The following is a 22738-nucleotide window of genomic DNA, read 5'->3' as shown; positions in this document are numbered from 1 at the left end:
CCCTCTTCTGATTGCCCCTGCCAGATGCTGAGAAATGACCTCAGTGGTGGCCCCTTGTCTATGGAACACCCTGTTGAAGAAAAATTCATCAGGTAGGGATGCAGGTGGCACTGTGAATTAAACCAGAGCCTAGGGCTTGCCGATCAGAAGGCCGGCGGTTCGAATCCCTGTGAGTGAGCTCCCGTTGCTTGGTCCCTGCTCCTGCCAAACTAGCGGTTCGAAAGCACATCAAAGTGCAAGTATATAAATAGGGACCACTCCGGCGGGAAGGTAAACAGCGTTTCCGTGCACTGCTCTGGTTCACCAGAAGCAGCTTAGTCATGCTGGCCACATGACCCGGAAGCTGTACGCCTGCTCCCTTGGCCAGTAAAGCGAGATGAGTGCCACAACCCCAGAGTCATCTGCAACTGGACCTAATTGTCAGGGGCCCCTTTACCTTTATTACTAGCAAGGACTTTTTATAAGCGCCACTGATGTGGTTTTGTGTCCAAAATACTAATTCTAAGATCAATGCTGATTTACTCTTTTTTCTTTATTATTTTTTGTAAGAAAGGGCCCATAAAATGTACTTAAAGCTTGCAATCACTGCTGCAAAAAAAAAGGTGATTGTTATATGTATATATTTTAATTGTGCTGCATTCATTTACACAGATGGGTGTAACTGCAAAAGCACACTAACAAAGAAAAGTAGTGATAGGTAAACAAACCTGCAATTTACATGTCTGGCTATATTTCATCTGTAGCTGTTATACTGATAGTAGGAGCCCAGATGTCCCCCCCCCCCCAAAAAAAAGCATTTACTCAAAGAAATGGTCAGTATGGTTTAGCATTTGAGCAGTACTCCACAAAGGCAATACTCTAGAAATAGCCCTTGATATGGTTACTAAGGGATATGTAGAATACCTTACTTTTCCACTAACATCAGTACAGGTAAAGTGTATGTGTCAATGCATGTGTGTTAAGTTAATGTACATGTCTGTTTTGCTTGTTCACTTATAATGGTAACAAACTAACCAAAGTGGTTTCCTCATGCACAAATAACAAGGTCCCCCCAAAAAAACTTATGTTGGAAAATATGTTTCATTTGATACAGGCTATGCTTCTAATGATTCTGAACCACTTCTTGTTCACAGATTCTGACCGACCTCCTGTACTTTTTCCTTCTGTGGGTTTTGAGATGTTTCTCTTATAGGCTTAAAATTCTAGTGACCCAAAGTGCTGGAAGAAGCCTTTTCCCACTCATCTCCCATTCCCTCCTTGCTTTCACACCCACTGAAACATGTTCATGTTTTTCCTGCCTTTTTAGTTTTGGGAAACTTTCCATCTAAATTATTTGGAGAAAGCTAAGGCCTTCAGTGCATATGTTCGAATATTTCTTTTCTTTTCCCCCCTTTTCCTTTTCCTTCTATTGCCAGATGTTTTATGCGTTGCATATATCTCTAAATCGTTCTCTGGCTATTTTGAAATACAAAAGTCTAAGACATTTATATGTGTGTGTGTGTGTGTGTGTGTGTGCGCGCGCGCATGACATTTTTGGTAGCATATTTTAGTCAAAATAATTCAGTATCTGAATTTCTTCACCAGCTGATTGAAATCAAGTAGCCTATGGTCTCTTTTTCTCCCCACTGTATAGCTCCTAGTATCAGTGAGATGGTCCAGACCAAGTGGAACTTTTCTCAGAGAAAGATGTACATTTTAATTACTACCATTTCACACAGCAACCATTCATTCACTACCTTGCTGCAGTACTGCAACAACCATTAATGCTCTATGCCAACCTTACACCATGCTGCACTTGCACTGTTTGTATTATATGGTGGTAAGGAAAATGCAGATTACTAGTTAAAATAAGGGTGAAAACTTCCTTGGAAAATTGTGTCTCAGTATCCAGTGGCAAAGGTGTTCAGGTGTTCAGTCTCCATGGCGGTTTCATTCGTTGTTGTTATTACTAATATGTATTATAAGGAAGATGGAAACATACTGGTTCGGGCTCAGGGCGGCTAACAACAATAAAATAATACAACATTCTAAAATCATTCCATTATAAAATTAATTATTCTCCCTGCATTGCATAATAGTGTTTGTGTTGTCCTATTTCCTTTGTGGCAATGTATCTTTAAAGTGCGCACACTGATTTTGATTAGTTTCTATGTTAGGGTAAAATGAGCTCACTATCTTTTTTTAGGTTTCTGCTAAACAATTTTTTTTAAGTAAGCTGTTTTATGCTGTCTGTTCTCTTGACTTGCTCAGATTTGCACAGGTAGAGCTATAATTGTTAAACAAAAATCTAAATCTTCATCTTCCATTTGACAGAATCCACATATCAAAACCATGCCTATGTAATTCACTGCTCATAAAGAGCATATAACGCCCCACACATTCAGCGCTATTTTTTTATATTAGGATACAACCTTTCATGCAATCAGTGGCAAATGGAATAAATGGGTAACTGGAGAAGCCTTTGAACCCTGGAATGTAGTCGTATTGCTTCTTCAATATTGCAGAGGCCAAAATACTCTTTATGTTGCACTTTCTACCTTTACCACAAGGTGGGAGTTGGTTTCAGACTGACCATTCTGCCACTAGGGAAAGGCAGCAATCACCCCAATGCAATATCACTGTTGTTTTTTTAAAAAACTTGGTCAGGTGTACAGGCAGGTAGCTTATGTTTTTAGTCTCTGAATTACCACCATGTGACAAGCAAAAATTCAACAGGTATAATGTCCAGCATGTTGAACTTCTGCCTGCTATACAGCTGAACACTTCATGCATGAAGACAGGAGGAAAAGTAGGGTCTGATGCCCACTGGTGAGTGTTGCATATGGAAATATTTACTAAATAAAACTACATCACATTTGTATCTCCGTAGTCACATTTCAAGTAGAGAACACTGAGACTCATAAAAGGGGGGGGGGGGTAGATAACCCTACACAGGACATATAAATGTCTAAATACAGCTTTGCTAATTCAGGATGGTGCTACGTACATTGTTCATGGGTGTGTGTGTGTGGAAATTACTGCCCAATTGTAAACAGCAAAACAGGTTATCCTGACTGATAGCACTATTAAATCCAGGGGCTTTTTTGTAAGATGTGTAACAAGCAAAAATTCACCTGGCTCAGTATCCCCTAGCATGTTAAATCTCTGCCTGCTAATACAACTGTTACATACACAGGACTTTCATGAGATATGGGAACAAAGTTTGTATCTGGATTTGTTGCAAGGCCTGCTCCCTGTCTTCCTGCTATGTGACCCATTAATGCTGAAGAGTAGCTATTTTAGTTTGGGGGCCTTTTCTGTTAGAAATAACCCCCCAGGGCACACTGCAGGTAAGCAGCATTGTATGGTGTGGGCTGTAGATCATTAATGACACGTTTGAGTGGTTTCACCTAGGAGTGATAGGCAATAAGAAGTGGTGTTCTGTTATTTTTTTCCTTCTAGATTAGCCCTATGGTAGATTATTTCTCAGTATGAGAGCGTGCGTGCATGTGTGTGCCTGCCAATTTAGGATTGTACTTGAAGCAACTGATGAACGGGTCCACAAAAACCAACCCCATAATAAATTTGTTAAGTCTTAAAGATGCCACAATAGTGTTTTTGCTGTAGCAAACAAGAACTGCTCCTCTAGAAACTTCTTTCTGCTATCAGCTAATTTTTAAAATAAAGCAGAATGAATTTGCTAAGGATTCTTTAGGTAAACAAGGTTACAATACAGCATTGCAAGTATTTCTAAATTCCTATATAGGAATTATAAGGTTCATAGCTGCCAGTTTTCAATACCCCAGCAATGAAAAGCAATACTTTTAAATGTGCAGGTCCTTGTTCATTGCCAAGAGTTGCCGTAGGCATGATGATAGTGTAAACGGTAACATAGTTCCCTAATGTTAATCCTTATTCTTAGTTTAGCATGACCTATTTTTCTTCAAATCAGGCCAAGGCTAAGGAGTGAATTAGACTTAGCATGCTAATGCACAAAGTACCTGAACGCAACATAATTCTTAAAGAGGTAACGGTGGTGCATAAGTCGTCTCTTTAAAAAGACGAAGGTAGGCATAAATCTAAGCACACATGGAATAGCAAATGGCAAATGGCTATTAGGGTGCAGCAACTGGATATTGCAATGTGTTTTCCTGTTTTAAAAAAACAAAATTAAATTTAAAGAAAAAAGGGGAAATGCTGAAATATACCACTTCCTTATTTTTGTCAATAGACTGCAATAGTACACACACACGCCACTGCCACCAAATATGCAGATACGTAAATGAGTGTGGCTGAAAAAAAGTGAGTTGGAAGGGCCTGTCTGATACCACCTGCTGACAGTGTCATAGGAGCCCCTTGCAAAAGCAAAAGTGGAGAAATAATAGGAAAAGGGGTACTGCCATATCGTAACCGTCTTAAGTTGAATGACTAGTATCTTGAAGGGTGCTGAAGCATGACTGAAGTCCACACTCACCCTTGAATCTCACTGGCTGACTCTGTCTTTACTTCTGACCTCACAAGTTTGTTTTGAGAATAAAAATGAGGAGTCATGCATACTGGCTTGAGGTCCTTCAAAGAAAGGTGGTTTGCAGATGTAATAAATAAAGCTGTGCATCTCCTCTGAAAGCCGCTCCCTTAATTCCAGATGTTTGAGGCAGAATGCCCTTTTATTTTGTGAAGACAACTTCCTGCAGAGTTCAGCCATGTCAGCAAGAGAGTTGTTAGCAATGGGGGGGGGGTAACCCAAGGCAAAGCTATTTTGCAGCAGCCCCCCGGATCTCCTTGTGGTAAAGGCCATAACATCTGCTTTGCATGTAGAAGATCTCAGGTTCCGTCACCTGCATTTCAAGGTAGTATTGACTCATGGAGAGCATCTGCCAGTCTGTAAAAAATGTTGATCTAGATCAGTGTTTCCCAACCGGTGTTCCGCGGCACACGAGTGTGCCGTGAGACATTGGCTGGTGTGCCGCGAGATGCCTGGAGGGAGGCGGGCGAGTCGGGCGGCGAGAGGCGGGGCGGCGGCGGCGAGGAGAAGCCTGCTGCTGCCTGGCGCTCCTCCTCGCAGCCGGCAGCGCTGCCTGGGCGCCTCCGCGCGACTCTGCCTCGCTGGGTTTGGTCTCCCAGCAGAGACGGGTCACACGCGCACCTCCTCCCTCCCTCAGCCTGCGCGGAGGGAGAGCCAGAGAGAGGCATCGCTCCTGCGCGGCGGGAGAGGGAGCAGCCGGAGCGATGCCCCAAACGAGCTGAATTCCGAGCGAGGGACTGAGGGGGGAGGGAAAAAACTTTCACTTTCGTGCGTCCCTCCCGGCGTGACGCTGCGCGCTGACGTCACGGGGCGGGGCTTTAATGGTGGTGTGCCGCGAGATTTTTTTTCAGTAAACAGGTGTGCCGTTGCCCAAAAAAGTTTGGGAAACACTGATCTAGATCATGGGTAGGCAGACTAAGGCCCGGGAGCCAGATCCAGCCCAATTGCCTTCTAAATCCGGTCCGCAGACGGTCCGGGAATCTGTGTGCTTTTACATGAGTAGAATGTGTGCTTTTATTTAAAATGCACCTCTGGGTTATTTGTGGGCCATAGGAATTCGTTCTCCCCCCCCCCTTCAAAATATAGTCCGGCCCCCCACAAGGTTTGCTGGCCCCTGATCTAAATGAATCAATGGTCTGAGAAAGCTTCCTATGCTACTGTATTGTTCCCACCCCAATAAATTTAGCATATAGAGCCCCTGGGTCTATTGTAATGCACAATGCTTGTGAGACTGCAGCCACCTCCCATCTGAATGTGCCAGAGGCATCCCTACACAGCAGGGGTGGCTCATCTTGTTTTGCTACCTGAGGCAAAATGGGAACTGCCACTGCCGCCCTGTCCTGAAGCCTCACTTACCAGGGTTGCACAGCTGCCGTTTCCTGCAAGATCACCTCAGACCACTTCTCTTGCGATAGGGATGAGTGGGGCACCCATGTGCCTCAGTCTGCCACATGGATGTGCTGCCCTGCTGCATATGTGCATTCACATCTCTAAACTGTCATCCCCGCTCCCAATCCTGATTACGTACTTAGCAACGCCCCTGGCATAGCATTTAGCCGAGGTACATAAAAAAGAACCTGATGGGAATCTTTCTGGCAACTTGAGGCCTTTACTGTTACTTAAGTTTTCGCAGGCTAAAGGAAAAAGTTACACTGCAATAAGGCTGCAACACACAGAAATAGTGTGGTTTACTTCCAGGAACGAATGGCCAGGCTCACGCTGCCAACCTGCTAGTCTTTTAAGTTACAGAGTCTAGCCAGAGCCCCCCAACTATCAAGTAAATAAAAATACAAATATTTAAAAATAGGAATGGGCTATGCTTACTGAATATGCACAAGAAAACTGCATTGGAAAAAGGAATTTGAGAAGGAAGTGCCGAAAAGGTTTTCAGCAAACGCAAGAAAACTTGTTTTAGCACTGTTTTTTTTCCTTTTTCAAAAAAGATGAAAACAGGTGTGTTCTTTGTAGTTTTGCAAGACTCATTTACCACATGAAAGGAACTCCCCGATGTTATATTATTATTATTATTATTATTATTATTATTATTATTATTATTATTATTATTATTATTATTATTATTATTATTATTAAACTTCCTAGTTTTCGAATGACTGAAGATTTGGGGCAGCCTTTTTTCTGAGTCCTTGGGGTCCAACGGAAGTATTTTAAGGTGGAGCCCTTTCATCCCGAATCTGCAGTTAGGCAGAGCCATGCAGAGGAGGAGGAGGACCAGGCGCGTGTCCTCCCTCCCTTTACATAAATCCTGACCACGCCCCTATTTTAAGGCGCCCCAAGACTTGCCCTTTCTCCCTTGGGGACGTCGCCACCTGCTCCATCAGGTGGCTCGAGCGCAAAGGCGCGCGCAGGGACCCCGAAACTGCCGCCTCGCAGGGCGGCTCCATCCAAGGCCCCCGCGAGCCTGAGAAGGTTCAAGGACTCGCCAATCCCTGCGCCGCCTGCAGGCCGGAGTCCGTCTCTCCAGGAAGGACGGAAGGAAGGCAGGAAGGCGAGCGAGGCGGCGGCGGCGGTGGGCGGGCCAGAAGCTGCGAACAGGCGGACGGGGAGGCAGGCGCTGGAGTGGCTCCTCCGCCTCGCCAGACACACAATCCCCGCCCCGGGCCCGCGGAATAAGAGTGCGGGGCGGGGCGGCCGGCCTCTCCTCTCTGGCTCGCTCGCCGTCGCAGCGTCGCCGGCGGCCGGGACGCGGCCCCTCAGGCCCCGGCACCCTGGAAGGCAGGTAGGCGAGCAAGCGAGGGGGCGCCGCCGCCGCTGCGGCAAGGAGAGTAAGGTCGGGGTGGGCTGGGCTGAGGAGAGGCCGGCGGCGGCTGCGGATGCGCCAAGAAGGCGCGCCCTTTGCACCTGGGAAGAGCCCCGTGAGCAGAGCCGGGGAGAAACGAAGGGCTGGGTGAGGCTCCGCCGAGAGCCGTGCCCGCGAGGCGAGGAGGTCTAGCGGCCGAGGAGGCGCGCGCGCCCGGCGACCGAGGTGCAGCGCACCGCCTGTGTGTGTATCTGCGGGCGCGCGCGCGCTTGTAAACATTTGGGTTGTGTGTACGTTTGTCTCCCTTCGTTACACGCCGCGGGATTCTGGCGGTCCGCTTCCTTGGCGCGATGTAGCCCAAGTCTGAAAGGCAAAATGCCTTCGTGCTTTCAGGAATATTGTTTCCAATGGTGCTTTGTGTGCGCCCATAAGTAGATAATACATTTGCATTCACAAAGTGTGTGTGTGTTGTTTTTTCCTCAAGTGCCGGTCTGAAAAAAACTATTCCACGTTGTGTAGGTTATATACATTATGTTAAGTGTGTCTCTACGGACTGAGCATAAATCATGTGCATATGGTTTTTTTTATACGGCATGTGCTCAGAAATGTCAGCCTTGCAACACATGTGCCAGGCTTTAGAACACACACTCTCTTCTCTAGCTTCTGGATAGCAGGATTTTTAAAAAAAAACTGCTAGAGTATGCCAATAGTTATGTAGTATTGTGTGGCCTCTCTTAAGGCTGTTGTACTTAGATGGGCACAGTATTTTGCAATTGTATATGCAGTAAGATGTTGTCTAGGTTGTGCAATATATGCTACATACAATATGAAGTCCAGACTTATAGGTGCAATCCATGTGTGTTTGTTTATTTCAGTGTGGCATGAGGGTCTTTGATCTTGCGCTGCTCTCTGTGCTTTGCAAGGGGGGCGCGCGCCATGTACTATTTTTTTCCATTGCAAGAAAATGCCAAACATTTCTACACAATGGCAGGCCTTTGTAGGTAGCAACATTGTTTAGCTACACCACACTCTTTGTGTTTCCCAAGGTCTTGCAGAAAGAAATGGCAAAGCGTTAAAACAAAGCAGGTGCCGCCCCACTGCCTGTTCTTCTGCAAGTTTAATTTCGGCGAATAAGGTGACCGAAATTAGTTGCCTGCTGCTGTGCAGCCTCTGCCTCTCAGTCTGCTGAAATGCATCTCTGTCATTGCTGAGCTAGAGTACTGAAGCTGTGCCAAGGAATAGTGCTGAAGCGTAGTTTGTGTGCTGTCTCCCTCTCTCTGAGCGTGCTTCAATGACTCTCCTTGGTGCTGCTGCTTTGACTCATTGTCCATAAAAGGAAGTAGCACTATGGAGAGCTCTTGGCAGCCAGGATTCCTCTGCATGACAGACTGGAATCTTTCTGACCCCGTTCTCATGGAGTCTGATCTTCACTGTTGCATACCATTTTCACTGCATCTCTATTCTGCAGAAGCGCCTTCATGTTGGCGACCAGGAGCCACGCATGGCAAGAGAGAGGTTGTAGCTTTAAAGGAAGTTAAAGGTTAACACCTTGATTCAACAGCAATGATAAGCCATGGTGGTTGCCCAAGTACAAAACATTTTCAGATTACAAAACTATTATATATTTCTAGCAAAGGTCCCCTTTGCTGCCACCTTAAGCTACCCGTATTTATGCATATTTTGAAATTCCAGAAACCTCTGTTCTAATGCATTATCAGTAATGTATACCTACAACACGACTAGAAGTGTGAAGGCCTGGGAAAATCCATGGGAAAACTGATCCCCTCCCCAAAAGCCTTTTGTTTTGCTTTGTTTTTTTCTGAAAAAAGACTTATTAAATATAACTCTTAAATATATAAATTTATATTTATATATTTATATTTATAAAATAAATATAAAATATTTCATAACAACTTTTAATATATTTAGTACTCTCCCCAAAAAAGAATTCTAAAACTGTGTAACCGGAAGACTTATGTAATACTGTGTACAGTATCATATCCTTAAAATTCCAGTATACTAAGAACAGGCAAGTCCTGAGTTGTACTTTGAGAGTTCAACTCTCAAATGCAAAATGAAGATGCATTTCTGCCTCTTGAAGGGCACAGCCATTGTCACAGCAGAGGGGAGAAAGATCCAGTATCTTATTTGCTTGTGGACTTGCTGGCATAGTGGATCATTTTCTTTCCTTCTGACTAGGCCTCAAAAGTACTGGGAGTGGCAGAAAGTACAGAGCAAAATAATTTTGTTGCAACTCAATTCATGCTGCTACAGATCCTTTGGATCCAAGATTTAAAGGCAGAATGTTAAGTGATGATAGCTTCCTCATTTGACTGGATTACAAAACAGGCAGTACACCTGGGGCTTGGCCTCGGAAAGGTGCTTTGAAATGTTGCAGAGCACAGAACATCTTCAGGTGTTTGGTCAAGGAGTCTGGGATTCTGCCAAGCAATATTCCTCCTGCAACGGAGAGACAAGGCCTTTGCACAACACAGACTCTGAGTCTTCATGTTTATTACCTACTTCAGATCCCTCCATTTTTTGCAGCATGTAAAATAAACTGGCCTATGCTTGAAAATGCACCAAATCAATAAATAAATTGACATGTTGAAAGAGTAGAAGCATGTTTCAATCTGGGGCAAATCTTCAATTGTTGGAAGCCCCTGATTAATACAATAACAAATAAGAAGAAAGAGAACTGATAGTGATAGCTTAGAAAAAGAGACTGATTAAATTTCATATAGTACTCAATTCGTTTTGTCCTCCATCCCCTTTTTCTCAGCTCTTTATATGGAAATGGATGGTTTATGTCTGCTTGACACGGTGGAGAACTAGAGGTGATAAAATAATTTTACTATAAATAATAATTTGTTTTGGTTGTGTTTGGATGCTGATGGTTTCTGTTTTTGCCTGTTCCTCATAAACAGGCAAAACCAAAGAGATGTTAGGTTCCTTACAGTTTGGCAGTAGCTTGTAGTTACATTTCTAACAAAAACTTTAAAAAACAAATTCAATTTGTAATTATTGTCTAAATAAACTGTACTGCTAATATATCAGACATGATAATTACGTGGTAAACTGAGTTATGCATAATACATTTTATGTTCCCAAAGTAAAAAAATGACTTTCAATATATAAAGGGTGCTTTTTAAAAAGGGAATATTGCATCTTTTCATCCCCCCTCCCAAAAAAAGTTCATTTCCCCACAGCTACAAAGTTTCCAGAAATTTTGCATCTCAAATCATAACCCACTTGGATGCAAAAATCCTGAGTTCTCTTTAGGCCCAGAAGCTCTGTATACAACTAGCAAAATCCAAAGACTGCCTTGAGCATTGTGTTTATGATGTTTATGGGGAGTGTAGTGTATTGTGTCATCTTCACTATCTCATTTACAATACACTTGTGCACGTTTTTGGAGCACCCATGAAGCAAAAGTTTTATCACAGAATCATAGAAGGGTCATTTAGTCTAACCCCCTGCAATGCAGGAAACTCGGCTAAATCATCCATGACAGATGGTCATCCGTGTACAAAGACAATTTGATTTGCAAGTTGCATTAGTCCTCTTCTGGTAACTAATGTGTGAAGGGGCTTCTGAGTACATGCTGGCTGACCTTTCATACTAGACACTGGCACCAATCCAGAGGTGACCCGATGAGGGGGATATAGGGCTCCACTGTTGTATATTTACTGGGTTTTTATCCCAGCCTTCCTCCAGAAGGAGCCCAGGGCAGCCATACAACGTTAAGTTAAATAATACTAAAGGTAAAGGTACCCCTGCCCGTACGGGCCAGTCTTGACAGACTCTAGGGTAGTGCGCTCATCTCACTCTATAGGCTGGGAGCCAGCGCTGTCCGCAGACACTTCCGGGTCATGTGGCCAGCGTGACAAAGCTGCATCTGGCGAGCCAGCGCAGCACACGGAACGCCGTTTACCTTCCCGCTGGTAAGCGGTCCCTATTTATCTACTTGCACCCGGAGGTGCTTTCGAACTGCTAGGTTGGCAGGTGCTGGGACCAAAAGACAGGAGCGCACCCTGCTGCGGGGATTCGAACCGCCGACCATGCGATCGGCAAGTCCTAGGCGCTGAGGTTTTATCCACAGTGCCACCCGCGTCCCTAAATAATACACAAACTAAAACGCAAACCAGCAACCTCAAAGGCTGCTAAAAACTTCAGGTACTCAATGCCTGGGTGAATTAAAACATTTTGAGATTCACTAGAAAGGGAGTTCCATAATCAGGGTGCTGCAGAAAAAGCCATGCTGTAGGTCTTCTCTCCCGCCTTTTCTGGTTATTGTCCACTATATGAATCTACTGTGTTAATGGGTGAGTGTTCCTATCTCAGTGAAGGGAGCCCTGCGCATATAACACCCATATGCACACCCCACACCCAGACCCTGCTTCAGAATGACACTGATTGTGGAAGTCTGCATCTATGGAGTGGGGCTAGCTGGTGCCATCTTGGAAGCCCCTCTGTGGAGTTTTAATGCACGGGTGCTAAATGACTCAAGAGGTTTAATCTGTGTGATTATGGTGGTTAAGTGTGCATTTCATCAAAAGAAATACTGCAAGCCCCAGTTGTGAAAAACTATCGCAGTTAAAAGAAACAGCCAGAGTTGTTATGCTGCAGGTCTGATTTGAAAAAGCTATTTATAGTCTTTTGTTATATGTGCCAGAGTTTGTGTCCGGGGTGCTTAATGCAGCCGGAATGATATATCCTGTGTACACAGATCCATGCAGAACTGTCTAATCAAATACAGGCAAGTGGTTCTGCTTGGCAAATCCCACAAAACGCAAGCATGCGCATGCATGACGTAAAAAGCTTTCAGTCATTGGGTTTGAATGTAACTGCACGCTGCAAGCATTAGGAAACATCTGTTGCTTAGGGATAGTAGTGGCGAGGGACTAAGGCTGGCTAAAATGATCTCGTTTTTCACAATGAACCAGTTTAAATAATCACCTGTGTGAGAAACATAATTATTCCATGTATATTTTTCATGGCAAATACAATGAGGGAAAATGTTTCTGTTGCTTTTCTCACCAGTATTGATATCTTATATAGGCCCAAGAGATCTGTGCTTTACTTATGACAGTATGGACAAGTTGCAGTATTTAGAGGAGATAATTCCATCATCACTTGAGAGTATGTAAACAAGGAATTCCATGATGTTTTCAACCACATCCTCATGTCTGACAGTCTTGGGTCGTTCACAGGTCACTGTGCTTCTTGATAGAACTGTGGACCAGTGGTGCTGACTACCTTCCTGTTCTTAACATCATTGGCTTTCACACTGTGTTCCATGGAATGTTACATTATCAGGGATTCTGCTCTAAGGAGATGGACAGTAACAGAAAACTGACTGCCCATGCAACAGTTTTTGGGGACTTCAGTGACTGCTATCCCTTTCAAAGCCAAAACATGACTGCCCTAGATTCATGGATAGATATGTATGTTGTGTGTCCTGGAAGCTTCTGGAGCAGTTGATGGCATGTGAAATCCCAGCCCATTTCTTGTCCTGGCTGACGCTTCCTTTTCAATGTCTTGGGAGAGAGCTCGTAGTCAAGAAAGTTGTTTTCAGTTGTATGGGCTACAGGAGAGCAACAAAAAGCTATTTGTCTGTAGTGAATAGGGCCAAGGTGAGAACAAGGTTATCAATAATCTGTCTTCTCCCCCATCCCCAACACTTCCTCAGTCACCTGCCAACATGGAGTTCTCTTTGTTTATACACATCTCTGTGCTCACAAGTGTTTCTCTGTGTATGTGTGTGCATTATTCTGTGTGTGCATCATCCTGTCTGTCTATTAGATATGTCGCATACATACATTGTACACAAATGCCACCTGCATGTGCAATACATGTAGAACTGAAAGCACACAACCACACTCTTAGTGTCAGCTGTCATGCCAAATACCAAAGATCTCTGTATAATAACGTCTCACACATCCAACACATGGAAAGCAAGTGTCCTTCCAGTATTATTTGTACAGTAAAGCAGGAGAAAATGAGCAAATATTACAAAAGCTTGTCAGTATGGGTGGGAGTTCTATAGCAGTAGTGCTGTAAAAAAATTCCCTAATACCCATAGCCATATCACACCTTTCCATTGTTGGGAACCATGCTCAAGGCCCGATTGAAAGCAAAAGTTGCAGTCTTAAAACATCACTGAAATGTAGGAGAAAATTGCAGCAGGTAACAGTCACCATAAACAACAGAATTAAGAGGTAAACAGCTTCTGAACAGGTAAATTAAAATCCTGTCTCAATACAAGTAACTTAAGTTGACAAATTGGCTTTTCTGGATGCCTGCAGTCAGGCTTCCATGAAAGACTTTTAACAGAATGCATCTTCTGTGACACAAGCCATGGGGGAAGTGCAGGTGTTCTACATGTTTCCTGTCATATGTAACACACTATGGGTGGCACATGGATGTGTAATATTGGCATGTCAGTGACCCACAGACTGGACAGGTGTTCTGCCGTCATGCCAACGCTATATGTGTGTGGATCAGCACTCATGGCAGCTATGTTCAGCATTAGAAATTCACTAGGCGCTGGGTGCATTTTGCTCTTGGCTATCAGACACTTGCAACCTAGTGAAGATGCCCAGGCACCAGAATGGTGCCTGACTTCTCCACCATCTGGAGGTGTGTGCCTGGGGATCCTTGAATCTTGACTGTTTTCACACACTAGCAACACATCCTGGAGAATTCTATCCACCATATTTTATCTGAACAATCAGAATGAATTTCAGGAACCAAAAAGTCGTATGGAAAAATATGACTTCCAAGCCATCTGGCCCCAAAACAGAAAATAGGCATTCAGTTTTGGCGGCTGTAACCCTGGTTGAAGGAGCCATTTGGCACCTAGCTTATATATCTTAGTTTCTAACACTGGAAGTTTAAATGTGACTGGGCATGTGGGATGTTTGCATGGGTATGCTTTTGCATGCAGCATGGGGCACAGAGGGCAATGCCATGAAATTGCCATGCTTCCATGAATGACTTCTGCTCACACAACATCATTTCCTTCCCCCACCCACCCCCATCCCACAGGGGGAGGCAGAGGGAAGGGATGTTCAGTTGCACAAATGAAAGTCCTTGTGCTGATGGGATGACCTTGTTGGATACAGCACAGAGTAAGTCGGGACTTAGTAAGAAGTCTGAAGAACTGTTGCTCTGAATGAGAACATAATTCTGGTGCAGAAAGTGAGCCAAGTTGATCTTGCTAGAAGAAGAAGAAGAAGAGTTTGGATTTGATATCCCGCCTTTCACTCCCCTTCAGGAGTCTCAAAGCGGCTAACAATCTCCTTTCCCTTCCTCCCCCACAACAAACACTCTGTGAGGTGAGTGGGGCTGAGAGACTTCAAAGAAGTGTGACTGGCCCAAGGTCACCCAGCAGCTGCATGTGGAGGAGCGGAGACGCGAACCCGGTTCCCCAGATTACATGACTACCGCTCTTAACCACTACACCACACTGGCTAGGCACCGTTGCCTTTATCTGTACTCAGGGTATTTATTTTTATCCCTCCATTTAAGGCACCTTACAATAAAAATGTTAAAAACACAACAATTGAACCAAAAAAAATTAAGAGAAAAATAGCATCATATGAAATCATATTTAGGAGTCCAGGAATAAAATCAGTAAAATGACTGATTTGTCATTTGAAAGTGCAGATGCATTATATTGAGAATCCTGCCTCATTAAGATATCAGGTGATTTTTAGACTACAGCTTTCTCGATTAATCTAAATCCTGTGGATGTGAAAGCACATGCAGTATAGATTTGAATATTTTATGGGTGTGTTTAGCGTTATGGAATATGTGCTCATTTTCAGCATTTATTTGTACTTGCCTTTCAGAGGACTTCAAGCCTCTTGAGGTGTTGAGTTGTAACTGGAATAGAGATTAAACATCTGGTTAGTTTACTACCTTTCACTTTCAGATTGACCGTTGGAAATAAATGTTAACCTCTAATTTTGTACCTACAGTCGACCAGTATATTCTGCAATCTTTCTTTGCCCTTCAGTAGTAACCTAACACAACTTCAGTCACTCTTATTTAGTAGCAATATATTTTTGTGTGTGTGTGTGTGTGTGTGTGTGTGTGTGTGTGTGTGTGTGTGTAAAAGCATACCTAATCTGTGTTGTGATCTTGAGAATGTTTCAGTACCATTCCTCAAGGTTCTTAGTTTTGCCATTATAGTCAGAAACTGAATCTCCATTGTGATGTAAAATGCTTATGATACCATTGTTTCCAGAGATGCCTTTTCTTGCATTCATCTCATGGGCTGCTAGCTCATCAGACTGACACGAGGAAACTATTTTAGGATGAATGTAGTTGGAGTCAGTCTAAGGCCAAACTGGACAAGACACCATTCACATAATTGCTTTTTTAAAAGCAAGTGTGTGTGCCTGTATATGCATGTGTGATCCAGATCAAGACCCTGGTGCAGTAAGGGGGGGCTTTAATATTTTTCTCCCCCTTGTATACCTGGCCCAGATTGGTCCCTTTGCACCACCTATTTGTATTAAACTGTACTAATGGAAGCTTTTCTTTGAATGTTAATAGAAGCTGTGGCCCCCACAGTTCATATTGGGACTGTAGTTGTGGGGCAGGGAATGTAGAGGCTAAAGCCTCTCTAACCCTTATCAAGGTCTGCTGTTAACTTACTCTTTTTTTTGTAAGCCATTCACATAATTCAGTGGTTGCCAATCATTCTGGACCAGTGGCATATTTAGAATTTTGAGAAAGTGCTATGGAGGCCAGTTATGAAAGGGCTGGAGGTGTGGCATTACCAAAATTTAGACTGAATTCAGTTTCCCCATCTCACCCTATCCCTGGACAAAACAATGATGTTAGGTTTTGTGCAGTTTACTAACCTTCTAGTTTACATTGGGGCGGTGAGTCTGTGTCCTTCTAGGTGCTCCTTGACTCCAGCTCCCATCATTCTTGGCCACTGATGATTCCAGCTGGGACTGATGGGAGTTGGAGTCCAGCAATGTCCGAAAGGCCTTCCTGGTTTGTATGAAATGCAGCGCAGTTCTGTGCTCACTTACTCAGAAGTCGTTCCTGCTAGGTTCAGTGGGACTTAGTCCTAGGTAAATGTTTCTATAGCATTGTGGCTTACATTTTTAAAAATCTGGAAACTATTTCTGTCTTAACATTTTCCCAAGGTTCAGGGTAATCTTCTATAGCATGGGTGGCCAACTCTCAAGAGACTGCAATCTACTTTCAGAATTAAAAACTGGTAGTGATCTACCTCCATTTTGGGGGTTTTAGGGGTTACAAAAAAAGCTTTTTGGGAGGGCAGTTCCATGGGGGGGGGGGTTAAAGGCAAGGGACAAAGGGGTAAAGTCACTCACAAAAAGATCACTGTGGATCAAAACAGCAGCACAGAGAAAGCTCCGTCTTCCCTTCCAGAGATCATACAAGAATGGAGGGTGGGGTGAAGGGGCGTGGTAGGAGTCAGAGATCCACCATGGGGAACTACCAGTAGATCACAGTCGACCTGTTGGACATCTCTGTTCTATAGTGTCTCCTTCATGAAAGCACTTTTTGTATAGGAAGTGTGTATCTTTCAAGTCAGTATGCTTACTCTCATGTAACTGTGGTATAAAACAAAAAGGTTCCTGTTTCTTTTGACCCTAGAGTCAGCTTGCTCCTAAACAGCTCAGAAAAAAACACACACCATAAAAATTCTTCCCAAACTGGCCAAGGCCCTTGAGAGTGGCACAGTTATGTCCTTGTTCTCCCAACACAGGGCATTGATGGTTATAATCAATGGACAATTCTCTGCTGACATTTGAAATTGCAGTGGAACAGAGGGGAGGAGCGGAAGGTATTTTCAGTATATACGACCCAAGCTCCAGTTTTCCTGGAATATATTAGGAAGACAGTTCAAAATCTAGGAAGGGGCTTTTTCTATTCAATACCTGCAGTGGATTTATTTTCATCCATGCTGTGCACATGTTCTGTGTTCCCAGTCACATTATTTATTTATTTCATTTGAATAGGAAAAAAACCCCCAAGAAATATTAAAACCAAATATAACAACAGCAATAAAACAAAAACCTAAAATCTTAGTCTAGATATTTATATGCATATATAAATGTTGAATTCTACCCATCCCACTTAAAAGGATGAGCACAACAAGAGGCCATAGATATAATGAGTTAACCCTCCAATTTAAGGGCCGAAGACTTGGGTAAATAACAGTGTATTTGCCTGGTCTAAAGCCAGGCAGTGATGGTGCCTGGGGAGAGCATATTCCATAAGTGGAGGCCACCACTGAAAAGTCCATTCAGTTGCATTATTACTACAACATTTGCAGCTTCCATAACAATACAGTCGTACCTCCGCTTACGTATCAATCTGGATATGTAAACTTCGGGATGCGAATGCAGCAAACCCAGAAGTAGTCATACCTTGGGTTGAAGTAGCTTCAAGTTAAGTATTTTCAGGTTGCGCTCCACGATGACCCGGAAGTAACGGAACGTGTTACTTCCAGGTTTCGCCACATGCACAGACGCTCAAAATGACGTCACGCTCATGCGCAGAAGTGGCGAAACGCGACCCTCGCACGCACAGACGTGCAGTCGCGTGTTACGTTTACTTCAGGATGCGAATGGGGCTCTGGAACAGATCCTGTTCGTATCCAGAGGTACCACTGTATTTTCCTGGGTTTCGCCATACGTGCATGCGCAGAAGCGTTCTACGTGCCACACGCATGTGCAGAAGCGGTCCTCCGGTTGTGAATTCCTTGGGATGCGGCCAGACCTCTGGAATGGATCCCGTTCACAACCGCAGGTACCACTGTATTTGAAACTCGCTTTCAAGATTTCCCCCTTTCCGTTTTGACAATATATTACGTATTCTATAATAATGTTTATGAGCATATGTTTAGATGAGATGTGCCTCTTTTTACAGCTTGAAAAAAGATAAACCAGATTGCTAAAATGTGTATTTTGTTGGTATGAAATTCTACATTTTGAAATTTACTTAAAGCTATAAAAGTTGTAGGTTTTAGTTCTAGAAATTGATATCTTGCTTCCTTTTCTTGGAATCTTAGACCTAAATACATTTACTTAAAGTAAAAATGAGTCCATGAAAGATCAACAGAATGTGTTTCCAAGTAACTGTGAGTAGGATTGAGAAAGAAGTCACAAATATAGATCTTTCAGAGTATATTTTCTTTTGATTGGTGTGTGTATAAGGCAAGCTTCTAAATGACTGAAAAATGTTTGGAAGACTCTATCATTGTTTGCCACTTGATTTGACATCCCTATAGTAGATTTAGTGCAAATAACTTTCAAAGACGCCTTCCTATTCACCTGAAGCTTTTGTCGTGTCAAGTACTAGATAGATGCAATCAAGGTTGCTGATTCTCTTGGGGTCAGGCAGCTAGCTGTCTGTGAGCATTTCACAGTGAACACAGATTATGGATCACGTACTCTTAATCTACTTTTGGAAGGTTTGTGTGAGGACATGCTGACTTTCTTCCCTCTCTAAACCAGATGTTAAAAAGGTAATGTTCACTGAGAGGTGGAAAAAGACTTTTTACATAAATAAGCAGTCCCACGGAAAGTAATGAGAAATGTACATGATTGTAGTTAGATTACTTTCGTAGCTTTTCACTTGGCATGCACCAGTTGCTTCAGTGGTTCTTGAATAGGAGATGTACAAGGTCAGACCAGCTTCAGAGGAAGCTGTTCTCACTGAGGTCTACAGAGGAGGAAGCCCAAGATACCTTCTGGAAAAGTAGCTGCTTTTTAATGTGTGTGTATGTCTTCAAAAAAAACTTAGTGATATTTTGACCTTCACATCCACCAGTTCAGCTTCTGAACTGTGAGCATGCGAAAACTTAAGATCTACTATTTTGCTAGTAGTCTCTCTTTCAGACGTCCAAGTTGGGCTTAGTCAAAATGCCTTCAGCTGATCTGTTGTGTGGCTTCAGTACCAGGCAAGACCTGGGAATTGTGTTCACTGTAATCTTATTTATTGTGTACAGTATATAATGTTTGCATATCCATGGGGTTCTGCAGTGGTTATTGTGTCTGGCTTCACATTGTAGACAGGCCACAGTTCCTATTTTGGGAACAGAACCTGGGAGCTAAGCAAGGTCTTTAAGGCTACAGGGCAGGTTCATGACAAAAGTGGGACTTGAATCCAAGTCCAACTCTCTTACAATGCATGGCCTTACTCTGGCCCATGAAAATCTAAAGCATGGGTGGGCAACTTTTCCTTTCCTTTGGGGACTGGATGCTGGAAATGGGCAGGGCAGGCCACCCCTTCTTTCTCTCTCTGCCACCCCTTTCTCACTTTCTCCCCCTTCCTCGCTTGCTTAGGGGAGGGATGGATCGCTCTTGCCTCACACGTTCCTTTTACCACTTAGCCCATTGGGGCTCTCTTTTCCCTCTACCCACACCACCTGGTTTCCCTTTTCCTTGCCAGACGTCTAAACTTGTTTGCTTGCAGACAGCTCCCCGCCTTGTTCCATTGCTCTGCCTGTTTTGGCTTCCCCTCTCCCTCACCGTCCTCCCCCCCCCCCAGGTTTCCCCCACCAACATGAAGCTGCAGGTTTTCCACCCTAGCCTAGTCTTTGGAACTTGGGATCACTTGAGAAATGGCGGCCACAAAGAAGCAAATCTCAAATTCTCCCGGTATGCCCCACGGAGAGCCTCAAGGTCCATAAATAGCAACACCCTAGTGGTCCCGGGCCCTAAGGAAGTTAGATTAGCTTCAACCAGAGCCAGGGTTTTCAACCTGGCTCCCCCGCTTTCTTTTTCCTTTTTCCTTTCTCCTCCTGTGATGAGGCTGCATTTTAATATTTTAATGTTTCAATATTTTAATTGTATTTTAATCTTGTTTTTAAGTTGTATTCATTCAACTTGTTTTTATTATTGCTTGTTAGCCGCCCTGAGCCCAGCCTTGGCTGGGGAGGGCGGGGTATAAATAAAAATTATTATTATTATTATTATTATTATTATTATTATTATTATGCCGCTCTGTGCATTGCAACACACTAATCAAACTGCTTTTTGTTTTGTTTTTGTATTTCCAGGCTAGCCGATTCATATTTAAAATGGAAGTTGACATTAATGGGGAGTCCAGGTCTATCCTAGCTACTCTCCCATTGCCTATTGCTGATGTGAGTGCCACCGGCAAGGCCGAGTCCGAGAAACCTCGCTGCTCCAGCACCCCATGTTCGCCGATGCGCCAAACTGTTTCAGGCTACCAGATCCTCCACATGGATTCTAACTATTTGGTTGGCTTCACGACAGGGGAGGAGTTGCTGAAATTAGCTCAGAAGTGCACTGTAGGGGAGGAGAACAAAGTCGAAGCGGTAGTGCCTACTTTGCGTTCCAAACAGCTCGATTCAGGACTTTCCCGCTCCTCCCGGGTGTGTAAAGCCAGAAGCAGGTACTACCAGCCTTACGAGATCCCGGCTATCAATGGCCGGAGAAGGAGGCGGATGCCCAGCTCAGGGGATAAATGCACCAAGCCACTACCTTATGAACCCTACAAGGCTTTTCACGGTCCTTTGCCTCTTTGCCTTTTCAAGGGTAAAAGGGCTCACTCTAAATCCCTAGACTACCTCAATCTGGACAGAATGAACATCAAGGAACCAGCCGACACAGACGTACTTCAGTATCAGCTCCAACACCTCACCCTAAGAGGGGACCGTATGTTTGCTCAGAACAACACATGAAGATAAATTGCCCTTGGCTAATCTTCGCATCAAAAAGCTCTTTACAAGGTGGACAAGCCATGCACGGGGTTCTTGGCTGCTGCAGCAGCAAAGTGTTACCAGACCGCTGTTTGTATGAGTAAGATTGTGAAGACAGCATGGGGTGGAAATCACGTAGAAGGAACTACTTGGAAATTCTGTCTGCAGATATCTTTAGAACAGTATAACAAAACGGGGTTTTGCACATGGATACCTGGACTTGTGACGATATAAATTCGGAAATCGGTGTACTATGACTTCTGTTTCTAACTGGACTTGCTGTAAGAAATTACTCATGGATAAGCACTGAACCACACTCTTACTTAATACTAAGCATATGTGTGTAAATGTAATGACTTTTGCATCATAGGAAAAATATGTTTGAGTAAGCCCATGTGCTCTTTAAAAGAATCCAGTTTACGTTTGCCGTAACTGGTTTTGCACTGGGGAAAAAGCAAAACGAAAAAAAAAATCCAATGATGAAATTAAGCCTGAGTACTTAAGTTACTACAACTTTTAAAAAAATGTAATTGAATTACTTTTCAAGTTTCAAATTGATTTCATTGTAATTAAAACAAAAACAAACTTCAACTGTTTTGGAGAAAAATGGAATATTGGAAGGCAAACATTAACTGATTTTAATTTAGTTTTGTTTGTTTCTTTTTAAAAAGTTGTCTTAACACCTACATGAGGATCTTTATGTTGTGTATATACATCGTGAACAGCTGCATCTGCATCTGCAGTATACAAATACTAGTTTAGATTCTAGAACTATCATATTACATTATTATTGTTGCGGGGAGGGTCTTGCTAGACCACATTTTAGCACTGCACCTGAACATTCCAGTTTATTTACAGCACTGAATACTACTTTTTAAACCTGGATTTGCGATTTGGGTTTGTTTGTTTGTTTAAAAAAAAAGCCTTGAAGGCTTTTACTGGATTATGAATCATGTCGAATGCACTGATTTAAAATGTTTCTTTGAAAAATCATGTCAAAAAAAATCCTAATTTATCTTGGCTTAACCATAGCATTTAAAAATAATGGATAATTTTGTTTGTTAGTCTCTTTAGGATGTGCAGTTTATTACTGAAGCAGTGTACAACCATTTAATGTTTTTGATCTGTAAGTTATTTAGAAGTGAAAGCTTCAATTTTGAAGAAATTGACTGTGAAACAAAATCATTTAAAAAGAATAATAAGAATAATTCTAATAATTCCTGACACTGTTCTGACTTTTCTGAGTAGAAAGACAGGGTTATTTATCTCTTGGGAAGAATTAGAGAAGGGAGCACATGCTTTGGAAAACTAGGCTTTGTCTCATCTTTGACACCTTTCCCCCACAGTTATGTCAAACCTGCAGAATCTGTCAAAAGATTTTGTTTAACTTTGAGGGAGCGCTAGTAATTATTACAACTTGCACCGTTATATTGTAGTGAAGAATGATTTCTTAAGGAACTATTCCTACATAGCTTTTAGTTTGACCAGAAGAATACCGTCCAATGCCAAAGAGGGTTTTTACACTTATTGATTAAACATTATTTATTGATTTTACCCTGTGGAACGACATTGTTGACTATGAAATAAAAAGGATGACGTGCATACTTTTATATGGTCCTGGCGTGTGTTGTTGCTTTGAGAGTTAGACACTTGGTGATGTGCCTAAAGTGTGTGGCAACACTCCCTTCCCCCACCCCCCCCCAAAGCCAATTAAGTTCAGAATTTCCAATCAGAGAAGAAAAACTTTAATCCA

At 43.1% G+C, this 22738-nt stretch overlaps 1 protein-coding gene across 2 annotated transcripts; it reads left to right on the top strand.

Annotated features, from left to right (window-relative positions):
- The first annotated feature begins 7150 nt into the window (after window positions 1-7150).
- Window positions 7151-22595, top strand: MACIR (macrophage immunometabolism regulator). Of its 2 annotated transcripts, none has more exons than XM_081213919.1 (2): window positions 7151-7241; window positions 20320-22595. In XM_081213919.1, exon 2 carries the CDS (start codon window positions 20341-20343, stop codon window positions 20965-20967), a length of 627 nt encoding a protein of 208 aa, XP_081070045.1. In that variant the 5' UTR covers window positions 7151-7241; window positions 20320-20340; the 3' UTR covers window positions 20968-22595. The 2 variants fall into 2 exon arrangements, with proteins under 2 accessions (XP_081070045.1, XP_081070046.1); XM_081213920.1 differs by having other exon boundaries at window positions 7160-7237.
- Window positions 22596-22738: the final 143 nt, after the last annotated feature.

Source organism: Podarcis bocagei, assembly GCF_964188305.1.
Source record: "Podarcis bocagei genome assembly, chromosome: 11".
Taxonomy (NCBI): domain Eukaryota; kingdom Metazoa; phylum Chordata; class Lepidosauria; order Squamata; family Lacertidae; genus Podarcis; species Podarcis bocagei.
This window is presented reverse-complemented; position numbering and strand designations above follow the sequence as displayed.